The sequence below is a fragment of the Lytechinus variegatus genome, chromosome 14 (genome assembly GCF_018143015.1).
Source record: "Lytechinus variegatus isolate NC3 chromosome 14, Lvar_3.0, whole genome shotgun sequence".
NCBI lineage: Eukaryota > Metazoa > Echinodermata > Echinoidea > Temnopleuroida > Toxopneustidae > Lytechinus > Lytechinus variegatus.
In genome coordinates this window covers 4,734,176-4,759,458 of record NC_054753.1, presented here as the reverse complement: position 1 = coordinate 4,759,458, position 25,283 = coordinate 4,734,176, and the positions used below count along the sequence as shown (strand labels likewise).

Below are 25,283 nucleotides of genomic sequence, written 5' to 3'. Positions count from 1 at the left end.
TTAGAGGAATGAATACACTATGGTTCTTTATTATCTGTTCCAGTGTTCACATCCCACTACAGGGCACTCACATCCTTTTCAAGGCTTTTATCTACATTTGTCACTCTCCACCCAGGTTTAGTATATGTATACCTGGAAAGAATGAATTACGTGAATGCTCAAGCACCTAATCACCGCAGTGGAGGTATAATGTGCATCACTAAGAAACATTATAATAAGTGCCGCAGATCTATTGGTATAAGTGCTGCATATTATTATTATGTACAAAAATAATAAATATGAAAACAATCATATCATTATTTATGTACAAAAATAAAGAAAATTATTCCCTTGTTTTATCTATCCAGGTGATACCTCAGTTGATTGCTCGCATTGACACCAGGCAGCTCGTCGGACGTCTCATCCAAGAATTGCTTATTGACATTGGAAAACATCATCCTCAGGTAGGTGGCATTACTTTATACATGGATATCATTGCTGCAAGAAATTGATCCACAATGTGCTGCACTCAACCCAGGTGAGGTAAATGGGTACCTGGCAGGAATTTATTCCTTGAAACGCAGCGCACGTAACAGCTGCACTGCTAAGGCCAGGGTAATTATGCTGCATACTGTAGAGCGCTTAGAGACCTCTGACAAAGTAAGTATTAAGCACTATATAAGCAAGTATAACCATTGCTTATAGATATCAAAATGTCATATTTATTTAAGGATACTTTCGATCTAAATGTTGTTTAAGATTCCTAATGTCATTTACATATATGATGTTATATCTTTCACCGAACGATGAACACAGATTAATCAAATTTCAGAGTACTGTAATTAAGGGTGGGATGGGTAGGCTTCCAAACAAGAACAAAAACATGTCCACTTGGTCATGGGAGAGCCATGTATGCTCCTATGTCAGGGCATATGTTATCTTTGGTCTAGCATATGTGAAGCCTTACTCCCCCTCCCACTTGTATTTGATTAATTGATTGATTTAACACTAATTTTGTAGACTTTTGTGTTGATAGGCATCCATTTCTATTTTTCATATTAAAGATCAAGTCCACCCAAGGAGAATGTTGATTTGAAGAAATAAGAAAAAATCAAACTAGCATAACGCTGAAAATTTAATCCAAATCAGATGTAAAATAAGGAAGTTATGGCATTTTAAAGTTTTGCTTACATGTCCTTCAAATCTAGAATGCATTGTCACAGTATGTCTATGTACAACATTTATTTTATCATAATTTTTTCTTGAATCATTAGGCTTTGATCTACCCTCTGACTGTTGCATCCAAGTCTCAGAGCTCGGCTAGACACAATGCCGCCAACAAGGTGCTTAATAACATGTGTGAACACAGTAATACACTGGTACAACAGGCTATGATGGTAAGTGCCCTGTCATCATCTTTAAAAATGAAACCAAATCTCAAATTTGTGTTAAGATTATAACAAAAAACCGCTAAGCTGCTGTTGATGGTCAGTTACATCAGGTAAATAAAAAAAAAATAGAACGTGTATAAAAATGGCAGCAGATGATTATTTAGAATTTTAAAAGAAAATTTAAGTTTATTATTTTTTTCTGATGTATCAACTTGAAAACTACTGGTATTTATACCTTCCCTCATTCTCATTCTTTCCATCCCATTTTGTCCTCTCTCTCTTCCACTTTCCCTCCCCATTTTCCTTTCTGCTTTTCTACCCTCCTTTCTCGCTCCCTCTCTCTTTTTTCCCTCTCTCTGAAACACTTTCATCCTCTCCCCATTCTCCCTACCTTTCCTTCCAGCTTTCCTACCTTCCCTCCTTCCTCATTCCCTTCTTTTTTTTCTTTCTCTCTGCGCCCCTCTCCTTCATCCTATCCCCTTCTCTCTTTCTTTCCCCCTCTCCTCTCCCCAGGTGAGTGAAGAGTTGATACGAGTAGCTATCCTGTGGCATGAGCTATGGCACGAGGGTCTCGAAGAAGCGTCAAGACTCTACTTTGGCGAGAGGAACGTCAAAGGGATGTTTGCAGTCCTGGAACCGCTCCATGCCATGATGGAACGTGGACCACAGACCATGAAGGAAACATCATTCAATCAGGTACAATCCAGGACCCTGTTATTAAAAGATAAAATCAATTTCATAATTAATCATAAGCCAGTGACTGCATTATGTTCAAATATTAAAATATAATCAATTTGTCATTATTTATTATATTTCATTATTTAGGGTACAGGCTTGGCCCTACAGGCTTGAAACATCCCCAAGTCATCATTGATCGATGAGAGATGCATAATTTTATGGGCATATGGTTACCCTAAATCAGAAGATTGAAGCACTACTGTTTTCTCCAGAATGTAAAGAGAAAGGAAAGAAATTTCTCTGAATAAAGAGAGAAAATATTTTTATTGTCCTAGGTCAAAGTCAAAACTGCTTGTGGCTGGGGAGTCCAAATTCAGAGGCTCATTGAGAAGAAGTGACCCTAATGCAACTCTAGCTATCCCTTACTAGTGCCTCTTTGATGAAGATGTTCATGAATTTACTCAGGATTTTTACAACAAATGAATATCATGATTCGGGGAATATCAGCCTCCTGATTATAAAAGAAATGTGACTATGTATATGTCCGTATGTTTCTGTTGTGGTAACTCCCATAGGAACTCGGCAGGACAGCATTTTTTGCTGGTAAACGCCAAGCTGGTATATAACCAATTACCTTGGAAACATTTTACGTCTAGGTTAATCAGCCATAGTGGCTGACATAATAGATGACAGATATCACTCTTGGGCCTTTTTATCAAAGTGGACACAATGGCAGAGTTGGGATTCGAACTCACAACCTTGCGATTATGAGTCCAATGCTCAAACCACTGGACCACACGACCCGATAAATATATATGTAAAATTTTTTGCATGAAAAATCTTAACAGAAATGTTAGTTTGATATTAATAAATAAATAACGGAACTGATCTCTAGTTATTGTTGTTGTGAAAGAACATTGGCAGCAGCAGCAATGCTGCCGTCACAAACTCTGTCACTTCAAACCAGCAGCTGGATGTATTTTTCTTCTTAGAACATACATGTGGTCCTAGACACATCAAATTTGGTCTGGTTCACCGTATCCAGAGTTGTGTGAAAACCACAAAAGAGCAACAATCCCTTCAAGACCTGTCCCAGTGCCATTTCAGTAACCATGACATGGTGTATGTTTGATGTGAACGATCCTTATGGAATACAGTAGTTGGAATATAAAGTGTATAAACAAGTTATTTCCACTGTTTTAATACATCCCATACTGAAACAGGGATTAGTCATTATTGTGTTCCACAAATATTTCAGTGTGAACAGGCCTTTATTCAACTCAACCACAGAAAAAATGTTACTTTAACTTGAATGTGGCACGGGGGTGAAAGGACTTTTCATGTTTGACATTTGGCCGCCTCTAAAGAAAAAAAATTATTGATGAATTTTTCTAGCCCCTGACTTTCCCTGCAGCATTTCTATACAAGTCAAAGTGTAATTCAACGTATTCATACTTTTATTATTTAGTTATGATAGATGTTGTTGCTCTTGGATAGTCATTGAAAATTCAAACGTCATGTGCGAAGTTGTGATAACAGATTAACTTCGCCTAAATCATGTGTTCAAAGTGTTTTAACCTTTCAATTATTCTCTTTTAGAGTTTATCACAATAAGATTATGATAAAGTGTAACAACTAGTTTGTTTGAAGGGAAGTATGAGATTTTTCCCCCACCTTGGAACATATGAGGCATGTGTAGTTCTTTTACCTCTCGGTTCAATGGATACACATATACCTTTATTATTCTAAATGTGCTCATATTATATATGCAGGGGTTATTGGCATTTGGGATGTTTGAAAGTTAGATTTGGGGTTGTGAATGATGCTTCCTTGGATTTGTATTTTGCCATCTCTAAAATTTCAGTTTAAGAGATGGCAAATCCAAGGAAACATTGTTTTTGCTCACTCTTAAAAAAACATGAAAAAAAAATCATTTTGTATTAAGAAACCCTATTATGCTATTTTGTATCATTTGTGTAATTTTTCAAAAGTTATCCTGTTGGAAAAGGGGAAATTGTGTGAAGCTTTTCTTTAAATGCTCACTGAAATGAGTAGAATTACTTGTCAATATTTTAGATGGAGATGTAGATTTTGTGGGTTATATTCTTACTTCATCTTCGACATTGATTTTTGATCAATGATTTTTTTTTCAGGCATACGGTCGAGACCTGATGGAAGCACAGGAGTGGTGTAGGAAGTATACAAGATCTAGGAATGTGAAGGATTTGACACAGGCATGGGATCTCTATTATCATGTCTTCAGAAGGATTTCTAAACAATTGCCACAGGTAAACGTTGTTATACAAGAAATTAGTGAACTTTTTTCAATTCATCCTGTTAATATCATCCTCAGGCTCTAATATCAGGACCTATGTGTACATGTAGTCTAAACTGTCATGTATTTGTGTATTTTATAGAGAAAGTTATTTGCAAGCTTTGTGGTTAATCCACACCAGCATTCCTACATTGTACCTGCTTACATTTCTGTATTTTTATATCCCCTTTATTCTCTCTCTCTTGCTTGTCTTGCCCTTCCTATTTTATGCTTCAGTTCATTTTCTGAACATCTTTTCACTGCATGATTAAAATGATTTCTTTATGAATGAGTGGCCAATGGCACTCCATAAAAATAAACCAATAATTAACTAAACCTTGGTCATGAAAATACCATCCAATAGCCCAAATTGTTTTCATTTTCCTAAGACTGGTTTGACATAGTCCAGGGTCTAACTCTGCCAAATCTCTGGGATGCCAAATATGTCTAGGTGTTATTTACATTGTACATAATGTATTTTCTTGTGCTTTGTGTGTTCTTTTCCCAATCTTTAGTGTAGAAGAAAACCATTTCAGTTATAATTCTCAGACAGTTTTGAATGAATTTAGTGTAAAATGAGCTGATGAATTCAACCTCTACTGTTATATATCTGTGTCACAGTTGGCTCAGTTGAACACAACCTAGGCATGCTCTACTTGCTTAGACATCTCAAGATAGCATGAAATCAATCGAGAAATATCTCCTCTGATGAGTTCTGGGGAAGAGTAAATGAGTGGATATGATACCTTTATAACACCCTCCAGCTAGGAATAGTAACAGATTTCATGACCCGAGGCTGGTACGGGATTCCTGTGAGTGGGAGCTATTAGAGGATGTGACAGGTTCATCTGCTTCGGTCTATATTTTCCTAGAGGAAGTATTTTAAGGAGAAATGTTTTGGAGGGATTTATTTTTTGATAGGAGAGGCAGGATATTGGTTACTGGTGGGGGAGGGGTGGGGGAGGAGAGATGAAGAATAACAATCTGTAAATAGACAAGGAGAAAAAGGGATAATGAAGAGTCAAAGATAAGTGAAGGAGAGAAGGAGCAGAAAGGAGAGGAAAGGTTTAAAAATGGGACGGGGTGCCACAGTCTGAAAGAGGAGAGATGATCAGAAAATGTAGAGAGAAAGAAAGAGAGAAAGGACTCGTACAGGACCAAGGGAATGGGAGGAGGGAGGGGAAAGGGGAATCCGATTGAAAAGGTAGGGAAATTTAGATGGTTGGGGAGGATAGAAGAAAACGGGCCAAGAGAAAGAAAGAGAGAAAGTGGGGGTTAAGAGTCAAGGGATAAAAGTACTGAGAGCTTTTATGGAGGGGAGGAAATCAGTTCTCATTTGGCTCGGAGTAAACATGTTTATAGGTCAGTGAACATCATGAACAGTAGAGGGGGTAGTTTCATTGATGATGAAAGGGGATTTCAAATGCTGTCCTAACATGGTACAAAGACTTCATTCTACCATTTGTTATCTGATGGCCTGGGTTAGAAACAATTGTTTAATGTGCACCATCCAGTCTACATTTTAGTCCACTCCGATTGGTCACACTGAATTGTCTTTTTGAGAGAAAGCCTCAAGCAAAGGGGTTTTATTTACACATGTAGTAAAGTTAATTGCTGAAAGGTTAAAGACAGTAGTTGCAGCAAACGGTTATTTCATGAGAATCGTGGTTAATTGTCAAAATATTATCATACATCTAGATCTGATACAATGATGTAATCTTATATTTATAAAGTCATAAAATCTTTTTTCAAAATCGATAATTCTGCTGTTCACTATTGCAGAAAAGTATATGCGGGACAGTGTATAATTAATATTGCTTAGAAAAATGCCCAACATTTGATGGAATTCTTCGCTTATTTTGATCATTTCTCAGCTATTACGCATTTTCTTCCAGAGATATTTTGGCACATATTTTTTATTCATACATACAAACACTTTGGTGGTAATTTCATTGGATTCTGTCCAAACTCATTTTGAGATCATTACCACTACAACTGGGGCCCGTTGCAGAAAGAGTTGTGTTTAAACGCAAGTAAAAAAAATCGCAAGTCCAAAATGCGCGCTGCTGATTGGTTGAAAATCAAGTTGCGCTTGATTTTTAGAGTTGCGATTGATTGCAACTCTTTCTGCAACAGGCCCCTGGTATTTTTTGTAAATTGGCTTCTTATCAACTTAAGAAGACATTGTTTACAATGAATAAAAGGGTGAACTAATCAGAAGCCAAAAGACAAGCATATTGTGTTCATAAATTAACCTTTTAAAAGACCTTATGACAGAACTACAGTAGTCATTTGCAAATTATGTACATAGCTTATATACTATTCCCCTTTAGCTCCATGGCCCGTATTCTGAAGTCGGGTTTAAAGTTGTGGTTTAAGTATGGGAAGCCAAAAGTACAAACAATTTTATCAAGTTGTATGTTTCTTATGTGTACTGTGCTCTTTCCTGATTCATCCATGGTGAAGACAATCATCTACTTGTACTTCCTACACAATTATGAATAATATGAGAGCCGAATGAGCTGAAAGTATGATATCTCTACTGTAAGTGATTATGAAACAATTGGCTGTCCATACTTAAACCATAACTTTAAATCTGAGTTTAAGCTAAACCTGACTTCTGAATACGGGCCATGTGTTTTATTTCTAATGCTTACTATTGAGCTCTGATGAGGCATCCATATTTTTTATCCAGTCTCTTGCAGAAATTGGATATTGACATTTTTATGTATGTATAGTAGTTTTGATGTATGTATGTTGAGGTCAATGTAATAATGATTTGGTAATTGTTTGTTTTTCATTTCTGTCTTGTTCAATTTGTAATCGTTATCCAGCTCACCCAGCTGGAGCTCCAGCTTGTGTCTCCTAAGCTTCTGATGTGTCGAGACCTGGAGCTAGCTGTTCCAGGAACCTACGACCCCAACCGACCTGTCGCTAAGATCCAGAGGGTCCAGTCAACGCTGCAAGTCATCACATCCAAACAGCGCCCTCGAAAGTTAAGCATTTTCGGTAAGAAATTGATCATGGAAAATTAATTTGAGTCATGTAAAGGACTTTGGCTTCATTACCAACAATAGAACATATCAAACCCTGAGAGATTGGCATTGCATATATGAGGGCTCTGTGTTAAGCACAATGACCTGTATTCTGTAGTCAGGTGTAGCGTATCTAACTCTGCGCTAAAATTGTGTGAAGCAAAAAAAATTTAAAATCTTGTTGGCATTGTATATTTCTTGAGTTCACCTGTGCTTTTTCATCATGTGATAGTGGTGAAGTCAGATGTTGTTTGAAGTTTGCATGGTGGCATGTACAATCGCTGATGTGGTTTACGGTACACCTTGTGGAGTGTTATAGAAGAAGTGGATAGGCGAGAAAGTGGAGAATTGAGAGTAGAGTATTCTTTCTTGAAGATGGACAGTCTCCTGAAGACGGAGAGTCAACCTGTCCGAAACGTCGAGTCTCTCTACTACTCATCATCTCTACTCGCCGACTCAAGCCAGCATCTCCTCATCAGCTCTACTACTCAAGCTGTTCTCACTCAAGATTCCTTCTGGTTTACAGTCCTTTTCAGGACTATTTTCAAGAAAGAATACTCTACTCTCAAATCTCCACTTTCTCGCCTATCCACTTCTTCTCTTCTTCTATCCACTGTTTCTATAACACTCCACAAGGTGTACCGTAAACCACATCAGCGATTGTATATGCCACCATGCAAACCTTCAAACAACATCTGACTTGTATTGTTGTTGTGTCATATTTGTCTTTGCATAGTTAAACCACAACTTTAGACCATGAGTTAAAATTAAACCCTGGTTCAAAATATGGGCCAATAAGTTGGTCTCTATCTGGTTAAGAGCAGGCAATTTTTTTTTGGTATATTGAGGTTGGCTACTCTGATCTGAATTTTTAATATGGCAGTAAGTCGTCTTTCCATCTTTCTTTACAAGTCAATTTAAATTCTTGCCTTTTCTTTGACCTACAGGAAGTGATGGTGCTGAGTTCATGTACCTGTTGAAAGGTCATGAAGACCTCAGGCAAGATGAGAGGGTGATGCAGCTCTTTGGACTCGTCAACACCCTACTTGCTAACAACCCTGATACTTTCAGAAGACATCTCAAGTATGTTGTCTTTGATGTAGCTCCTACTCTATAGAAATAAACGTTGTCTTGTACAGAAAACTACCTGTGTATAGAGGATAACCATAGCCTCCATAGAGTGACTATCATTGGAATTATGAATATTTATGTGCTATTTGTGCTACTCAGGAATCCATGGTTTATGTAACGGCTCAAACCATGTATTTGTTTTATAATTTTAAAACTAATCTGTAACATGCTTCTTACAATTGTGCTATTGTTAACACTGTATGTTTAAAAAGGTTTTGTACATTTAATTACTCTTCACTTGAAATGATAAAAATCTTTTTTTTGTGTGTGTATCCAGTATTCAGAGGTATGCAGCCATACCCCTCTCCACAAATTCTGGTCTTATTGGATGGGTACGCCATTGTGACACACTTCATACCCTCATCAGGGATTACAGAGACAAGAAGAAGATTCTATTAAACATTGAACATCGCATCATGTTGAGGGTAAGTAGGAGTAGCAGTTACACCTAGAGGAGGAGAATGGGTGGGGGACCAAGACTCTGGTCATATTGGTTGGGTGTCTCACTGTGACAGACTTCATACACTCATCAGGGATTAAATAGACAAGAAGAAGATCCTATTAATCATTGGACATTGCATCATGTTGAGGGTAAGTACAAGTAGCCAGGTAAGGAGGAGGAGATGGAATGGCTAGGAATATTAGGGGCAAACTTCTCGAGTAATCAACCTTTTCATATGCTCGATCACCATTTTATTTACTATTACATGATAAGAGCTAGAGGAAGTCGGAATATAGAAAGAAGAATAGAATGTAAGGGGGCTGCAGCTTAAAAAAAGTCTCTGACAAATGTATTTTAATATTAATCATTTATCGCTGTCTTGATTGATAAGAAATTGATTTTCTCAATTGTTTCCTGTAAACTTTAGATGGCGCCAGACTATGAGCACTTGACGTTGATGCAGAAGGTTGAGGTATTTGAGCATGCTTTGGATTACACCCAGGGTGATGATCTAGCCAAGCTGCTATGGCTCAAGAGTCCTAGCTCAGAGGTACGTCTGGGTTGCATTTCAGTCATTCCCACCACCTCTCGGCAGTGGCGTGGCGGACCGTGACCCGGAGGAGACATAGCTTGGGAGGGGCACAGCATTGTTCACAAACATTACGCGATTCCAGTGTTTAAAAAATACCCCACCAGCTTATAACACAGGAACCCCATTGCCCTGCGTGTTGTGTCAATGGGAGCTCAAGTGGGGAATCTGAAACCCCAATTTCAGATTTTGGGAGAGCTTCGATTTCTCTGTTTAAACTGGGGTGGGGTCGATTTAGTGACTGCAGCTGCTGATAAGAGCCGAGAACCCAGCGCATGCCACCACAACAGCATGGAGTGAGATTGCAGCTGTCCTTGTTACGTAATAGTATAAACAAACCCTTCAGAGCTTCCTGGCTGACAGTAATCTTGAAAGAATGAATTTGTATTCTATTTGTTTTAGGACATTTGCATATCTAAAAGCGATTCAGAATTTAGATGAAGATCGAAATGAAATTTTGAACGATGCAAAATGACCCACAATTGCCGAAATATCAAAAGTAAAAAAAAAATCACCCCAGTTAACTCCCTCTCTCTCTCTCTGCCAGGCCATATGAAAGTCACTTCTCCTTGGGGGAAGGTGGATTAACTGGGAGAGTGTGTGGTTTACTTAAGGATTACCATTCAGGCAAAGGTTTAGTAGCCTTTGCTGATGGGGGGGGGGGGCGAGTAAAAGTAGCTTGGAATTTGAAATTGGGGTGTCGGATGAGATCCATTCTTAAAGGCGAATGAAACCTTTGGAACAAATAGGCTTGTGTAGAAACAGAAAAATCAAAGAATAAGAATGAAGAAAGTTTGAGAAAAATCGGACAAATAATGAGAAAGTTATGAGCATTTGAATATTGCAATCACTAATGCTATGGAGATCCTCACATTGGCAATGCGACAAGGATGTGTGATGTCACTGATGAACAACTTTCCCTTTGGTGGACTATAAAATACCCGCAAAATGTCTCTTTTTGCTTTTTCTTATGATGATACAAACTCTTTATCCATGATGTATTCTTAAAAAATATGTATTACATGCCCTCATGTAGAAAGAACACATGATCTATGGATAGATGTGATAAAAGAGGCAATTCAAGTGAAATATATACTAAAGTAATGGGGAGAGTTGTTCACAAGTGACATCATACATCCATGGAGCTAACAGAGAGCTCTATGATACATCTTTGTCGTATTGCCAATTTGCTATCTCCATAACATTAGTGATCACAATATTCAAATGCTCATAACTTTCTCATTATTTGTCCGATTTTTCTCAAACTTTTGTTGATCTGTTTCTTTGATTTTTCTGTTTTCACACAAGCTATCTTGTTCCAATGGTTTCATTCTCCTTTAAGCACAAATTTTCGTAATGAACAATACAGTGCCTCTCCAATATGCTTTGTCGCCTCCGGGTCACGGTCCACTACTGCCTCTCGGCCAATCAGGTGCAAAGATTTTCAGTAGCTTATAACATCCATAAGTTAAAATCTATGACAAATTTCTTCATGAAATGCTTCCCTGGAATTGGAGAAGCCAATACAGCGATGTTTACAATAACACGATTAATAACTTTTATTTTTCATTAATTTATTTAAATTCAGCAATCAAGATATTGCAGTAAAGTAAATCATGTCAATATGATAACTTGTGCAATTTTTACAGTTGACGTATATATTTACATGTAGGATGAAAATGAATACGAACAATAACAAAAATATACGTTGTAAAATAACTTTGTGATTCATATTTGAAGATTGAATTTTGTGGTTTCATATAGTAATGACATGCAATACAAATATGTAACCCCCCCCAAAAAAAAATGAAGGTACATGTATTGGTTAAATGAATGATAAAAATAAAGTATGTGTATAAGTAAGTATTTAATACATGATGCCTCCAATCGCTTTACAAAAATGACCCATTTAATATGCAGTATTTGTTGTTTTTTGATCGAAGGTTTGGTTTGAGAGAAGGACCAACTACACAAGATCTCTTGCAGTTATGTCCATGGTAGGATATATCCTTGGTCTAGGAGATAGGTGAGTGTCCATATTTATTTCTATTTTTTCTTATTTGAAATAGACATGAAATGAAATATTCCGAAAATTGGCTGTGCCCAATTGATCGTGGGCCCGGCAGCCGCTGTGCAGTGCCAGAACGACGAGGTTCTATCCCATTAATCGTTGAATGCCAAACAGGGTAGCCGCAACTCCCATCTTTTAACATCTTTTAGTCTGACGCGGTCGGGGTTGTGAGACGGACGCTCTACCAACTGAGCAACACATCGGTTTCACAGTATTTACTTTGACTTACCCATTATTCTTTACCTCGTACTAATCAACAGGCTTTAATGTGAGGTGACAATTCAGCAAGTATTTGTTATCCAACGTCATAATAATGTACTATACTCATGGACTATGGACCTTGAACCACAAGGTCCGGGGTTCAAATCCCACTAGAGCTCTTGCATACTTTGATGAGGCTTCAAAGCCAGGGTAATAGTAGGCAGCACTTTACATGTATAAATGTTGCAAATTATTATTATACCAAAATCTGTGTGTTTTTATTGATTTGATATTATCAAACTATTGTTGTCATGAGAAATTGACAAATAATTACTGGTGAATCTGCCTACGTCAATAACCTGGGACCACAATTATCTGTTCGACTTAGAAGATGCAAAATAACACTAAATTTGCATATTATTTAAGGTCTGAAAACTTGCTTGGAATTTGGTAAGTATTCAATCTGTAGAAGACTTGCCTGTATGCCGACCTATTCATACTAATGTGTACTATACCAAAACCAATGCTTGTTGAAAGAAGAAGAAGTAATTTGATTTTGGGTTTTGTATCTCTCTTTTTTGATTTCCAGGCATCCTTCTAACTTGATGTTGGATAGGTTAACAGGCAAGATTATCCACATTGATTTTGGAGATTGCTTTGAGGTATGGAATGGTTTGCATACTCATTTTATCTTAGTATTTATTTGTATCTGTTATTTTTAGGGTCACCATAGTTCATACCAAAATCAACAATCATCCATAAAGCCCTGTTATTAGAAAAAAAATAAAAAATAAAAAGCTTGAAAATTTGTGGCAAAGAGAAGCTGCTGAAAACTGCTTATCTAAAAAAAAAAGAGCCAATGGAGTAAATTAGAGAGTCAAAAGGGGCCTAAGCTTTCGATCCTAGCAGAATCTTCGTAGTGGAGGCAAAATACAAACATACATGTATAAAGTGGAACAACCATAATATAGACCACAGACATGCAACAGTAACACTAGAAACAAGGAGACAAAAAGGGCATTAGGGAGTAGAGATGACCAATCAGGTTAGTGAAGGGGATGAAAGAAAAGGAGTAGGCAGACACAAAGGGAAGTTAGTGTAAATAAGGCTAATGAAAGACCTCAAGCTAAGAGGGATTAAGATAATGAGACAGGCAACATCAAACAAGTAAGGCCAATGAAAGACCTCAAGCTAAGAGGGATTAAGATAATGAGGCAGGCAACATCAAACAGGATCTAGAATGAAACAATAATAGAGGGTATGAGGAAGAGATGAATAACAAGAGAATTAGTGAGAGGTGGGTCAAACAGGTTACAAAGAAAGGCATACTTAACTGGTTGCATGAGCTTGATAATTCATCAAAATTAGTTGATTAAAGAAGACAAAGGAAATTATAAATCAATGTAAGACCTCAAATATTAAGATATGCTTAGAGCTTTAGGCACTGAAATATTCCAATGTGCAGGGCTAAAATACTCAATAAGCCATTTGGAAAGCTATTAGAATGGGGTTTTGAATTTGCATATCAACACAATATATTGCATAAATGGTGACACCATTTTAAAGGGGAATGAAACCTTTGGAACAAATATGCTTGTGTAGAAACAGAAAAATCAAAGAATAAGAATAAAGAAAGTTTGAGAAAAATCGGACAAATAGTGAGAAAGTTATGAGCATTTGAATATTGCAATCACTAATGCTATGGAGATCCTCACATTGGCAATGCGACAAGGATGTGTGATGTCACTGATGAACAACTTTCCCTTTGGTGGACTATAAAATACCCTCAAAATGTCTCTTTTTGCTTTTTCTTATGATGATACAAACTCTTTATCCATGATGTATTCTTAAAAAATATGTATTACATGCCCTCATGTAGAAAGAACACATGATTTATGGATAGATGTGATAAAAGAGGCAATTCAAGAGAAATATATACTAAAGTAATGGGGAGAGTTGTTCACAAGTGACATCACACATCTCATTGCCAATTTGCTATCTCCATAGCATTAGTGATCGCAATATTCAAATGCTCATAACTTTCTCATTATTAGTCCGATTTTTCTCAAACTTTCGTTGATCTGTTTCTTTGATTTTTCTGTTTGCACACAAGCTATCTTGTTCCAATGGTTTCATTCTCCTTTAACACATTCCACATGCATCAGCATCCTCTCCACTGTCTACTCACAGAAAGAATGCAAGCCATGATCATCATGCCATTACAAATGTAGTACAACATGACCTTGTTATTAAAATGTAACGTAATCATCTGAGTGCCAGTGGCTATACACTTCAAATGAAATCAGTGAAAGGAAGTTGTTATATAAAATTTAGTGCATACATCGGTCAAGACAAGAATGGGGGGGGGGATACAGGATTTGGCACACATTGATATACCTTTACTCTCCCTATGGTTGCATTAGACTTCAATTTGTGATAGATTAAACATAAACTGAAGATGCACCTATTTTATGCTTCCTACGTGTATTCTTTCATTAATTATGCCTTAGATTCTCAGTGAATTTCTTTGGATTTCTTTCACTTTACCTGAAACATTTTGCAGTAGTTTCCACATGCCATAATTCATATATTATTTATTATTACCTATTCAAGGCATTTTAGCATTTAAATAAATGACATATTTCGGTCGCTACTTTCAATCTGAGACCAACGGGGTAAACATAGATAGGAATACTGTACAAAAACAGGGATATATTTGCCATATTTCCGCTAGTGCGCTTGCACAGAAGGAGCCAATTTTAATGGCTAATTTCAGTATTTTCGAAATCCGATTGGAACCAGTTTGTGAACCAACTCATTGTAGATAATACAGGACTCGGTGAGTGCATACACATTCCCAACTGATCAGATCCAAGCGCAAGATTTTTTACATGTTAACTGTATGTGCGTGCCATGTATGATGTGCGACTGCGGTGTAACAATTTACATCACAATTGTTTAGCAAGGATTAATTCGCCAAGTTCATGAATAATCCGACATCATAAGTAGTGGTAGGCAAAGAGGCACATAAATCATTCCAAATTATAGCTTGAATTACATGCACACATTATTCGATTCAAGGTGATTATAATGATATTGACTGGCTCTTCTTTCGGGAATCATCAAATATATTGCCCTTTATAGAACCATATTGCCCTCGCCTAAAGGCTCAGGCCAATATGATTCTGTTGCGGGCAACATAGGGCAACATATTTGATGTTCCCTTCAAGGCTAGTCAGTATTATATAAATTTTACCATCAAGGCCTGTTGATGTTCTACATGTAATTGAGGTCTTTACTTTTTACATAATTGAAGCTCCTGTACTTTGAATGCTTCAAGTTAACTCAATAAAGGGGTGGGTGTTGTTAATCATGCTCAGCGATGTTTGTTTTCTATGTTTTTCCTATTTATGATTTCATGTGTCATTGGACATATCCTGTTTTTGCAGGTTGCAATGACAAGAGAGAAGTTTCCTGAAAAGATTCCTTTCAGATTAACCAGGATGCTCATCAATGCTATGGAGGTAAAAATTCATTAGTTTAATAAGCTTACAGTTATGCAGGTTGAAAAGGGACTTGGATCATTTTTATGATTATTTCTTTTTCATTATGCCCTTTTGAATATACTTTTGACTTACACTTGAAATTTTGAAATTATTTTTGCATCATTGAATAGCATTGTATTCTTTCAATATTTTAAATAAAAGGAAATGATGGTAAAAGCTACACCAAAGTCCCTTTCTTGCGGGAAGCTGACATAATTACAGAAAATACAGAAAAAGCATGGAGAAGGTTGTAACAAAACAACAATATAATACTTATTTGATATCAAAGGATATTAGGAAACCATCTAAGAAGAGAGGAGCCTTAAAGGTCAAGTCCACCTCAGAAAAATATTGATTTGAATCAATAGAGAAAAATCAGACAAGCACAATGCTGAAAATTTCATCAAAATCGGATGTAAAATAAGAAAGTTATGACATTTCATAGTTCTTATTTTTAACAAAATAGTTATATGAACGAGCCAGTTACATCTAAATGAGAGTCAATGATGTCACTCACTCACTATTTCTTTTGTTTGAATTATACAATATTTCAATTTTTACGAATTTGACAATTAGGACCTCCTCGCCTGAAGCACAAATTGTTAAAATAATGGAATTCCACGTGTTCAGGGAGGAATGAAACCGCATTTCACATGACAATGACGAGAAAATCAAAATATTTCATATTTCAAACAATAAAAAACAAAAGAAATAGTGAGTGAGTGACATCATCGAATCTCTCATTTGGATGTAACTGGCTCATTCATACAACTATTTTGTTAAAAATAAGCGAAACTTTGAAATGTCATAAGTTTCTTATATTACATCCAATTTTGATGAAATTTTCAGTATTATGCTTGTTGAATTTTTCTCTGTTTATTCAAATGAAGTTTTTGTTGGGGTGGACTTGTCCTTTAATTAAATTACAATTATGAAGGCTGAAAAAAACTTTCATTGACTTTATTATCAAAGGTTATCTACAAGAGTTGAAGCTACAGCACTTTACCAGAACCTAGAGCTGTGTGTTTTACTCATGAATCTTAGGAGCACATCTTTTCATCTCTATTCCACGTATTCATTATGTTCACAAAATAATTGGTAATGGTTCTGTCTAGAGATCTAAAGGTTCTGTGTGTCATTTGCAAGACCTTTCCTGCATTCCCCATTGTTTTGTCTAGGATGAATATGATGCAGTATTTGGTACCCTGGGGTACCAAATAGTAATCCGCCATTTTGTTGAATTATTTATTTTATTTTTTGCGCTGTACCCTGGGTTACCAAAAATTGTGTACAAGTATATTTTAATGTTTTGTACAGATTTTTTTTTCTTTTTAGTGATCTTATGTAACAATTAATGCATGCAAATGATAACTTTATTCTATTTGTTTACTATTATTGGCATTAGATTGTATCAAAGAAAGAAAATAGGCGTTGTGATCATTGTCCCCATTCATTGTCATGATTGTCGCACCGATCGTACGACCGTGATCACCATGACAACAATGTAACTGTACACTATTACAACACGAGATGGCGCTGCACAACGCCGTACCCCGGGGTACTATGGTACCCCGGTGTACGGCGTGGTGCATCATATGATAATTAGCGATGAAAAGATGTTTGCGGGATTCCTGTATGAGAAACACTGATTTGATTTTGGTGGGGTACCTAGACTAACTTTTGCAGTGATGATTGATTTTGCATTATAACATTGACAATGGTTATGATAGTGATGGGAATAAACCAGAGATTTACGTAACTTGTGAAATATCCAAGTATTTTGAGCTTATTGTGCATTGTCCAGTACTTCAATTAGAAAGTTGATTATGTGAGGAAATTACATGTATATATCGTATCTTAGCAGGTTAAATCTGCATGTTTACATTATCTATTGTTTATTGTATGTTTTTAACCCTATCTAGGCCGGGGTATTTTGGGAGTTCCTATGGCCGGTGGGGGGGGGCCTCCCAGGCCCCCCTAAGATCAATTTCTTATGTATTTCTTTGTTTTTTTGACCTTTTGTTTTTCATTGTTTTTTCAATGAAATTTGTTGGGGACTCTTCTGTGATCATAAAAATCATAACATGAATAAATTTAGACTAGCAAAACTAAAAATAATCATACATTTATGAAGTTTGGTTGAAAACACAATTTGCATTGACTTTGTACACGAAATCACGTTTTTGAGCAATTTTCGGTCTGACATGCACTTACATTATGTTGCGTAATTTCGGAACCACGTACCCGGGTGACGCAAAATTGGTCTCAAAAGTTGCGCAAGACTTGAAAGTAAAAACTCAGTGAACGGCGCGGTCAAAAAATTTCGCACGGCGAAAATATTGCCCATATTTAACCCTAGATAGGGTTAAAGTTTTTTACATTTTCATTCTTGTCTGACCCTAAAGATTCAAATTTTGGTAAGGTTAACAGCTTACTAAGTGATTTTCAGTTCAGGACAAATGTCTTCTTGTAATATATGGATTACTGGGTATCTAGTAATTGAAACAGTGATATAATCCCCCCCCCCCCCCCCAGATTTACGATGCCAGATTCTATCATCTTAGCATCTATATTTACACCTATATTGCTTGAAGTATTCATTTTTTGTCTATGTTTTGTAATAAGGTGACTGGGATTGATGGCAACTACCGCATCACATGTGAGAGCGTAATGCAGGTTCTTAGGGAGCACAAGGATAGCATCATGGCTGTACTAGAAGCATTCGTATATGATCCTCTTCTAAACTGGAGATTGATGGATAGTAAGTGGAGGGAGTGAGAGATGGATGGATGATAAAGGGTTGGATGAATGGATCGATAAATTTATAAAGAGCTTTGGGCAAATGGATATCATTATTATTGCACTGGAAGTTTTCATTTATGATTCCCTCCTAAACTGGATATTGATATTTTCAAGTGAATGGAAAGAGAGGTAGAAGACTGAATAGATAGATAGATGTAAATACATACATGTACATAGATTGGTGAACCGACATAAAAGATTGATCGATAAATCGTCATAACCTATATTTCTATTCTGTGTCATTTCATTACTACATAATACTTTCATATTTTACTCTGTACAGCTCCCAAAGGAAAGAGATCGAAGGCCAGATCAGGAGCATATTCTACCAGCCAAACAGGTACAGGCAATAGTTTATTTTTTGGTGCTGTTACTTCAGTTAATGTGCCCACATTACTATGTCAATCATATTTTTTTTGAAAATGTATTGGAAATGTATTGTGTGTAAATTCTCAGTGTGTTTTTATTCTTTATGTATGAAATGATTTACACAAAAAAGGGTGTCACTGCATCTTTTTTTTAAATCTTTGTTTCTTGTACAAAAAAATTGTGGGTTTTTAAGTTGTGTGTTAATCTGTTCTTATACTTGATGCAACAAATAATTGGTTGGAGAACTGTATGGACATCCTTGATTTGTAATATCAGTATGAATATTTTGTATCAACATAGATATTATAAGACCTGTGCTAGGTTTTAGATTTTGAAATAGTTTTTTTTTTAAGTAATACAGTTTTAGCAGTCATAACATGTACATGTACATGTAAATGTGTCAAGCCAATGAATTGAGCCAGAGATGCCAAGTTCAAAGACCAGCTATGCGTGAGATTTTCTGTGAATCTGAGTGAGATCACAGACATTGTGTACAATGTATATGGGGATAGGCTGTGATAGTTGCGTGAGACAGAGATTTGAGGGGATGAACAAGAGTCCATATGCTTGAGTCTCACGCATAATGCGTGAGACTTGGTAGCTCTGTTGAGCCCATGAAATATTCTTATAATTTTCTATTTCATAAGACACACGATTAACTAACATGTAGTTCAGATGTTAGTTACAAATTATACGATTCCCTGAAGTTTTTTTTTAATTTAATTTTTAAAGAATGAACTAGGAAGCATTTCAATATTATTAGGTAGAGTATGTCAATAATAATGAATACACTGTCAAAGCATAATACATTCTTGTAATATCTTTAGACCTACTTGATGACATGGACCTTGAGATCCCCAAACAGAAGAAGGCTGCTGGACAAGCTGAGTCTGTGCAATCCCAGGGTAAGCTTTTAGCAAGTAGCCAAGGGGTGTTTCACATAGATTTAAGTGTGACTTGTTTTCATACTTAAAGGACAAGTCCACCCCAACAAAAAGTTGATTTGAATAAAAAGAAAAAAATCCAACAAGCATAACACTGAAAATTTCATCAAAATCGGATGTAAAATAACAAAGTTATGGCATTTTAAAGTTTTGCTAAGTTTCACAAAACAGTCATTTGCACATCCTGGTCGGTATGCAGATAAGCAGACTGATGATGTCATCCACTCACTATTTCTTTTGTATTTTATTATATTAAATGTGAAATATTTTATTTTTCTCCTCATTGCCAAGTAAAATAACAGTTAATTTTCCCTGTACTTGTGGTATTGGCAATGTTTAATACTAAATGGTTCAGTCAAGTTGGTCCTTATTGTCAAATTGGTAAAAAATGATATATTGTATAATTCAAACAATAAAGTTAAAAAGAAATAGTAAGGGACATCATTGTCTGTCTCATTTACATGTCACTGAGTTCTGCATATCACTGTTTTGTGAAAAATAAGCGAAACTTCAAAATGTCATAACTTTCTTATTTTACATCCAATTTTGATGAAATTTTCAGTGTTATGCTAGTTTGATTTTTCTCTCATTAATCAAAACAACATTTTTCTGGGGTTGACTTGACCTTTAACCCATTAGAGAATGCATATATGTGAGCTGGTGGAGTCTATGGAAAACATGTGTTATAGCAAAATCATTCAATCTCCTTTGGGTTAAACATAAATGACAGTTGAAGTAATCAAGTTTGCATGAAATCCAATACAATGATCACTCAAGTGTTTGTATTTGAATATAGATAATTTGATTCAAAATGGTTCTGGTAGAAATTGCATAATTGCGGCAAAATGGGAAAAATAAGCGGTGGTCAGGTCTGTATATCATTAATGTTATTACTTTGCCATTTATGTTATTGTTAATTTCTATAATTTGTATTGCGACTTTGAGAGTGTTTCGTATTCACTTGTGAGATGTGTAATCTGGCATTTACCATACATGATTGTATTGTTGTTCTAGATGGGGAGCCAGGAGTCCAACCCGAGGCATTAAACAAGAAAGCCATTTCCATCATTAACAGAGTGAAAGATAAACTCACAGGTATGTCAATCATTAATTGTTTGACTCTTGCCTCTTGGGCATGTTACTTAACCATACTTACCCTTCGAAGTTTCCATTACCTACGTTTTTGTCAATTTTTTTTACCTTAGAAATATCCACCCAAAGTGTGCAGCATATCATTCATGTAAACCTTAATTTCCTTCAATTAAACAAAACCTTTGTTTGTAAATAAAGGCTTATTCAAGTACAAAGTCAATTAATGTCATACAGAATATAATTGTACACAATGTACAAAGTTTGTATACCGAAATTAAGTTACATGCATTTCCATCACAAGAATCAAAGACTAACACACAGTTATGTCAATCAATCATGTTTTTAGACATCTTAATGTTATCTTTATGCCCGCTTTGTAATTATAAGGCACCTCACCAAAAGTCTTTGCCATGGCTTTTAATAGGAATCCCTCTAGAAAAAGTGCTAAGCTTCTTTGAAAGCAGTTGTTCCCTGAAATCCCACTATTTTGTTTGGGATGATTAGTGACAAAAGGACTGAATTTCCTACAGGAGAGATGTGTATTGACCAAGAAAGCAATCAAGAGAACCATAAAACAAACCGTAACATCTCAAGAATGACACTAATGGCGTGATCGCTTAGTCGGTAGAGTGGGGGTCTCGAATTCCGGTGACACGGGTTCTGTGTGCTGGTAAGGCATTAATCCTCATACAACTCCCAAGAATGTTCTTTAATCTGATTGGTCCTAATCGGATCACATGATATTCAGCGAATCGCACTATTGCATCCAAAATGCTCTATCAAGCACCCTGACGTCATACCAAAAGTACTATCCTGTACTCTTACGTCAGAGTGCAGGATAGTGCAAGGTCTAGAATTACCTAGAATTTACATGTAGATCAAATATAGCATTCGGGGCAACCCAGTAACATGGGGAAGGAGGGGGTTGTATGAAACAAACAATGCACGCATTCTTGTGCATGGAGGACCTAAACAATGAACTCTGCTCGACTCGCCAAATGGATATACCGCACTCGGTCCTGCGGACCTCAGTGCGGTATATCCATTGGCTCTTCTCACACATCGTTCATTATTTGGCCCTGTATGGACACGTTTACGTGCATTATTTGTATATTACCAGGTACTTCGGAGAGCCGTCGGTCCTTCATGCGTTCTTAGCAATCAGGTTAAAACATCACCACCATTTACCATTATTTACCATATCAAATGCTATGCTTTGTGTATTAAATGGTTGGCCCAACTAGTAACACTGCTTAATGGTTATGCTGCCCTCTTTTGTCAGGATGTGACTTTTCAACCAACGATCCTGTAGATGTGCCCACACAGGTAGAGCTCCTAATCCAACAGGCCACATCTCATGAGAATCTATGCCAATGCTATATTGGATGGTAAGTCAAACTAGTAGAAGGCACCATACATGATTAAAAAAAGGTCAAGGCCCGATGATGTGGAGTTTTTTTTTTTCCATCAAGATACATGAAAATAGGAATCCATGACACATGCTCCGGCGACGATTGCTCCGGTGACAAATGCTTCCCAAAATGCGACATTTGCTCCGCGACATTTGCTCCTCGACATTTGCTCCGCCTACATTTGCTCCGCCGACATTTGCTCCGCCGATATTTGCTCCGGCGACTGTTGCTCCGCCGACTGTTGCTCCGCCGACATTTGCTCCGCCGACTGTTGCTCCGCCGACAGTTGCTCCGCCGACAGTTACTCCGCCGACAGTTGCTCCACCGACAATTGCTCCACATTTAGTGACAAATGCTCCGGCGACAAATGCTACCTGAACGACACATGCTCCAGCGACAATTGCTCCGCCAATATTTGCTCCGCATGTAGGAACAGCTAGTTGCTCCACCGACATTTGCTCCGCATGTAGGGACAAATGCTCCGCCAATAATTGCTCCGTCCACAATTGCTCCATCGACAGTTTCTCGGCATGTTGCTTTAAAAGAATAAATATAAGACCTAAATAAAATACCTGCGACAAATGCTCCTCGAATAACAATTGCTCTGCTAACTAGGCCTAAAAGAAGACAAGACACTTGCTCTGACGAAAATATTTGTTACATCCTTTTGCGTTACATACTCTTTTGTATTGTTTTGTTTTACCATTCAAGTTGTTGTGCCACTTTATATCATAGGCGGATCCAGGGGCGAGGGGCCCGGGTCCCCACTATTGGCGGAGCAAAAAAAAGAGAAAAAGGGGGAAAAAGAATAAAAAAAACAGGGAAAAGAGAGAAAAAAGAAGAAGTGAAAGACTTGGAAAATAAAAAGAATCTTTCATATTTCACTATATAAAATTTTCGCTCGCACTTCGTGCTCGCATTGCCTGTTTGATTTACATAATTATCTTGTTCAATATGGAGCTTAAATATCAAGTTTGGAAGTCAATATGTAAAATATATTTCGACGCGGATATCGAACTTTCATTAATTTGTTTGATTTACAAATTGATTGTTTTAAAGTGATTTTTAAAAATGTTAGTTTTACGATCTGAACATTAATATTTTCTGCTCGTGCTGCACGCTTGCAAATGTTAACTTATCAGTTACCTTTATTAATTTTGTGTATTCCATAAAGTTTTCAAAGTATCCTTTTGCAGGTCTGATAGTCAACGTATCAGCTAGCGCTGCACGCTCGCATTTTGATTGGCAAGTAATGTATGTCTCAATATTGATTATACAACAAGCTCCTTAAATTCCACATTTCGTGACAGTCTATCAAAAGTTTCGGCTCGCGATTTGCGCTTGCATTAATTGTTAAAATGTATTCACTCATTCATCTTATTCATAATTACCAAAGTTCTTGAAATGTCCGGTTTTCAGGCCATGATTTCGTGCCCTACTTAGGCATATTAGCTTAAGAGATAGAAGATGGGAGAGGTTGTAAAAGAAATAAGGAACAGAAGTCATGAATGTAGAGAGAGAGAAACAAATTTTAGTACAGGAGAGAGGGACGGGGGAGAAAGTGGTTTTCAAGGAAAGAAAGGGAGAAATTATCGAGATAAAAGCGTTGATGGGAAATTTAAGTTCAGCCAAACTATTAGAAATGTTAAAAATGTATAGAATAATGATAAAAACCATACAGCTTTGGAGAAGAAGCGTTGTTAGTTTTACACACACAAAAAAAAAATTCAGTGGATATTATCAGAGGAGCATTTGTCCCTACATGCGGAGCAAATGTCAGCGGAGCAACTGTCCCTACATGCGGAGCAAATATTGGCGGAGCAATTGTCGCCGGAGCATGTGTCGTTCGGGTAGCATTTATCGCCGGAGCATTTGTCGCTAAATGTGGAGCAATTGTCGGTGGAGCAACTGCCGGCGGAGTAACTGTCGGCGGAGCAATTGTCGGTGGAGCAACTGTCGGCGGAGCAGCTGTCGGCGGAGCAACAGTCGGCGGAGCAAATTTCGGTGGAGCAACAGTCGGCGGAGCAAATATCGGCGGAGCAAATGTCGGCGGAGCAAATGTCGACGGAGCAAATGTCGAGGAGCAAATGTCGCGGAGCAAATGTCGCATTTTGGGGAGCATTTGTTACCGGAGCAATCGTCGCCGGAGCATGTGTCGGGTTACCGAAAATAGGGATATACATGTAAGAGGGGACATGGCAACAATAATACAAGTATATTCTTCATCTGCCTTTTAAACTTTTGATGTCCATAAATGAGTGGAGGGATGATCTTGACACTGGAAGACATGTAGAATGATGGTAGTGATGATGCTGCTACTGATCTTTATGATGGTGAGGAGGAGGATGATGATTATGATGGAGATGATGATGATGTTGATGATGATGGTGATGATGATGATGGTGGTGATGATGATGATGGTGGTGATGATGATGAAGATGATGATGGTGATAAAGATGAGAATGATGATGATGATGGTGATGATGATGGTGGTGATGATGATGGTGGTGATGATGATGATGGTGGTGATGATGATTGGTGATGATGATGGTGATGATGATGATGGTGATGATGATGATGGTGATAAAGATGATGAGAATGATGATGGTGGTGATGATGATTGGTGGTGATGATAGTGATGATGATGTAGACAAGCATACATTTTCAAATAAACTGCATTTATTTTCTGATCTACAATTAGTAAGCCATAGGATTTGCATATCTTTATTAATCTATCATAGGTAATGAGTATATGTGTGAATTATTATTGATCTTTTTTTTCACTATCATTGTCTTACACAGGTGTCCATTCTGGTGATATGCATTTGAAAGAAAAAGACGAGTTACGATCATGTGCGAAGAGAACAAATCCTTCTAGTTTTACATAACATTTTCACAGGTCAAAGGAGAAGACCTCTATTGCACTGTGTATGACTAGCTGTAAGTGTTGTAGAGCTTCAGTCTGTGGCAAACGATTAGTGCTTATCTGTAAAAATTACTTATAAAAAACACTAAAATACACAATATGTACAGTTAGCATTACCAAATTCAATGTTCTTGTGACCTCAGAAATCTATATACCTTCAGAGAAATTCAAAGAAGTAAATTAATCATGGTTGCATAATCCGGTTTGAATAATGTGTTTGACAGAGGTGATTATTGACTTATTGTTGGTCAAATATGTAGACTTTTTATGGAATTTTAATTAATTTTTCATGCAAACACATGGTTGGAGGGCCCACAGAAAGAAATTTTCACTACCGAAGCGACCGCCCTGTGTAGATAAGA

The 25,283-nt window shown here is 36.9% G+C and overlaps 1 protein-coding gene across 1 annotated transcript; it reads left to right on the top strand.

Annotated features, from left to right (window-relative positions):
• The first annotated feature begins 347 nt into the window (after window positions 1-347).
• On the top strand, window positions 348-24,825 carry LOC121428007 (serine/threonine-protein kinase mTOR-like). Its single transcript, XM_041624581.1, has 17 exons — window positions 348-443; window positions 1,254-1,376; window positions 1,884-2,066; window positions 4,202-4,336; window positions 7,197-7,371; window positions 8,345-8,480; window positions 8,806-8,953; window positions 9,398-9,520; window positions 11,503-11,585; window positions 12,421-12,493; window positions 15,281-15,355; window positions 18,002-18,137; window positions 18,462-18,518; window positions 19,375-19,452; window positions 20,506-20,586; window positions 21,866-21,971; window positions 24,798-24,825. The coding sequence occupies exons 2-17, from the start codon at window positions 1,335-1,337 to the stop codon at window positions 24,811-24,813; spliced, it is 1,647 nt and encodes a 548-aa protein (XP_041480515.1). The 5' UTR covers window positions 348-443; window positions 1,254-1,334; the 3' UTR covers window positions 24,814-24,825.
• The last annotated feature ends 458 nt before the right edge of the window (window positions 24,826-25,283 follow it).

Excerpts from the sequence above, each read along its gene's own strand:
- LOC121428007 (XM_041624581.1), top strand. The coding sequence starts at position 1,335 with ATGTGTGAACACAGTAATACACTGGTACAACAGGCTATGATG. Across the intron at positions 8,954-9,397 it reads AACATCGCATCATGTTGAGG|ATGGCGCCAGACTATGAGCA; the intron begins GTAAGTAGGAGT and ends TGTAAACTTTAG. Across the intron at positions 11,586-12,420 it reads ATCCTTGGTCTAGGAGATAG|GCATCCTTCTAACTTGATGT; the intron begins GTGAGTGTCCAT and ends TTTGATTTCCAG.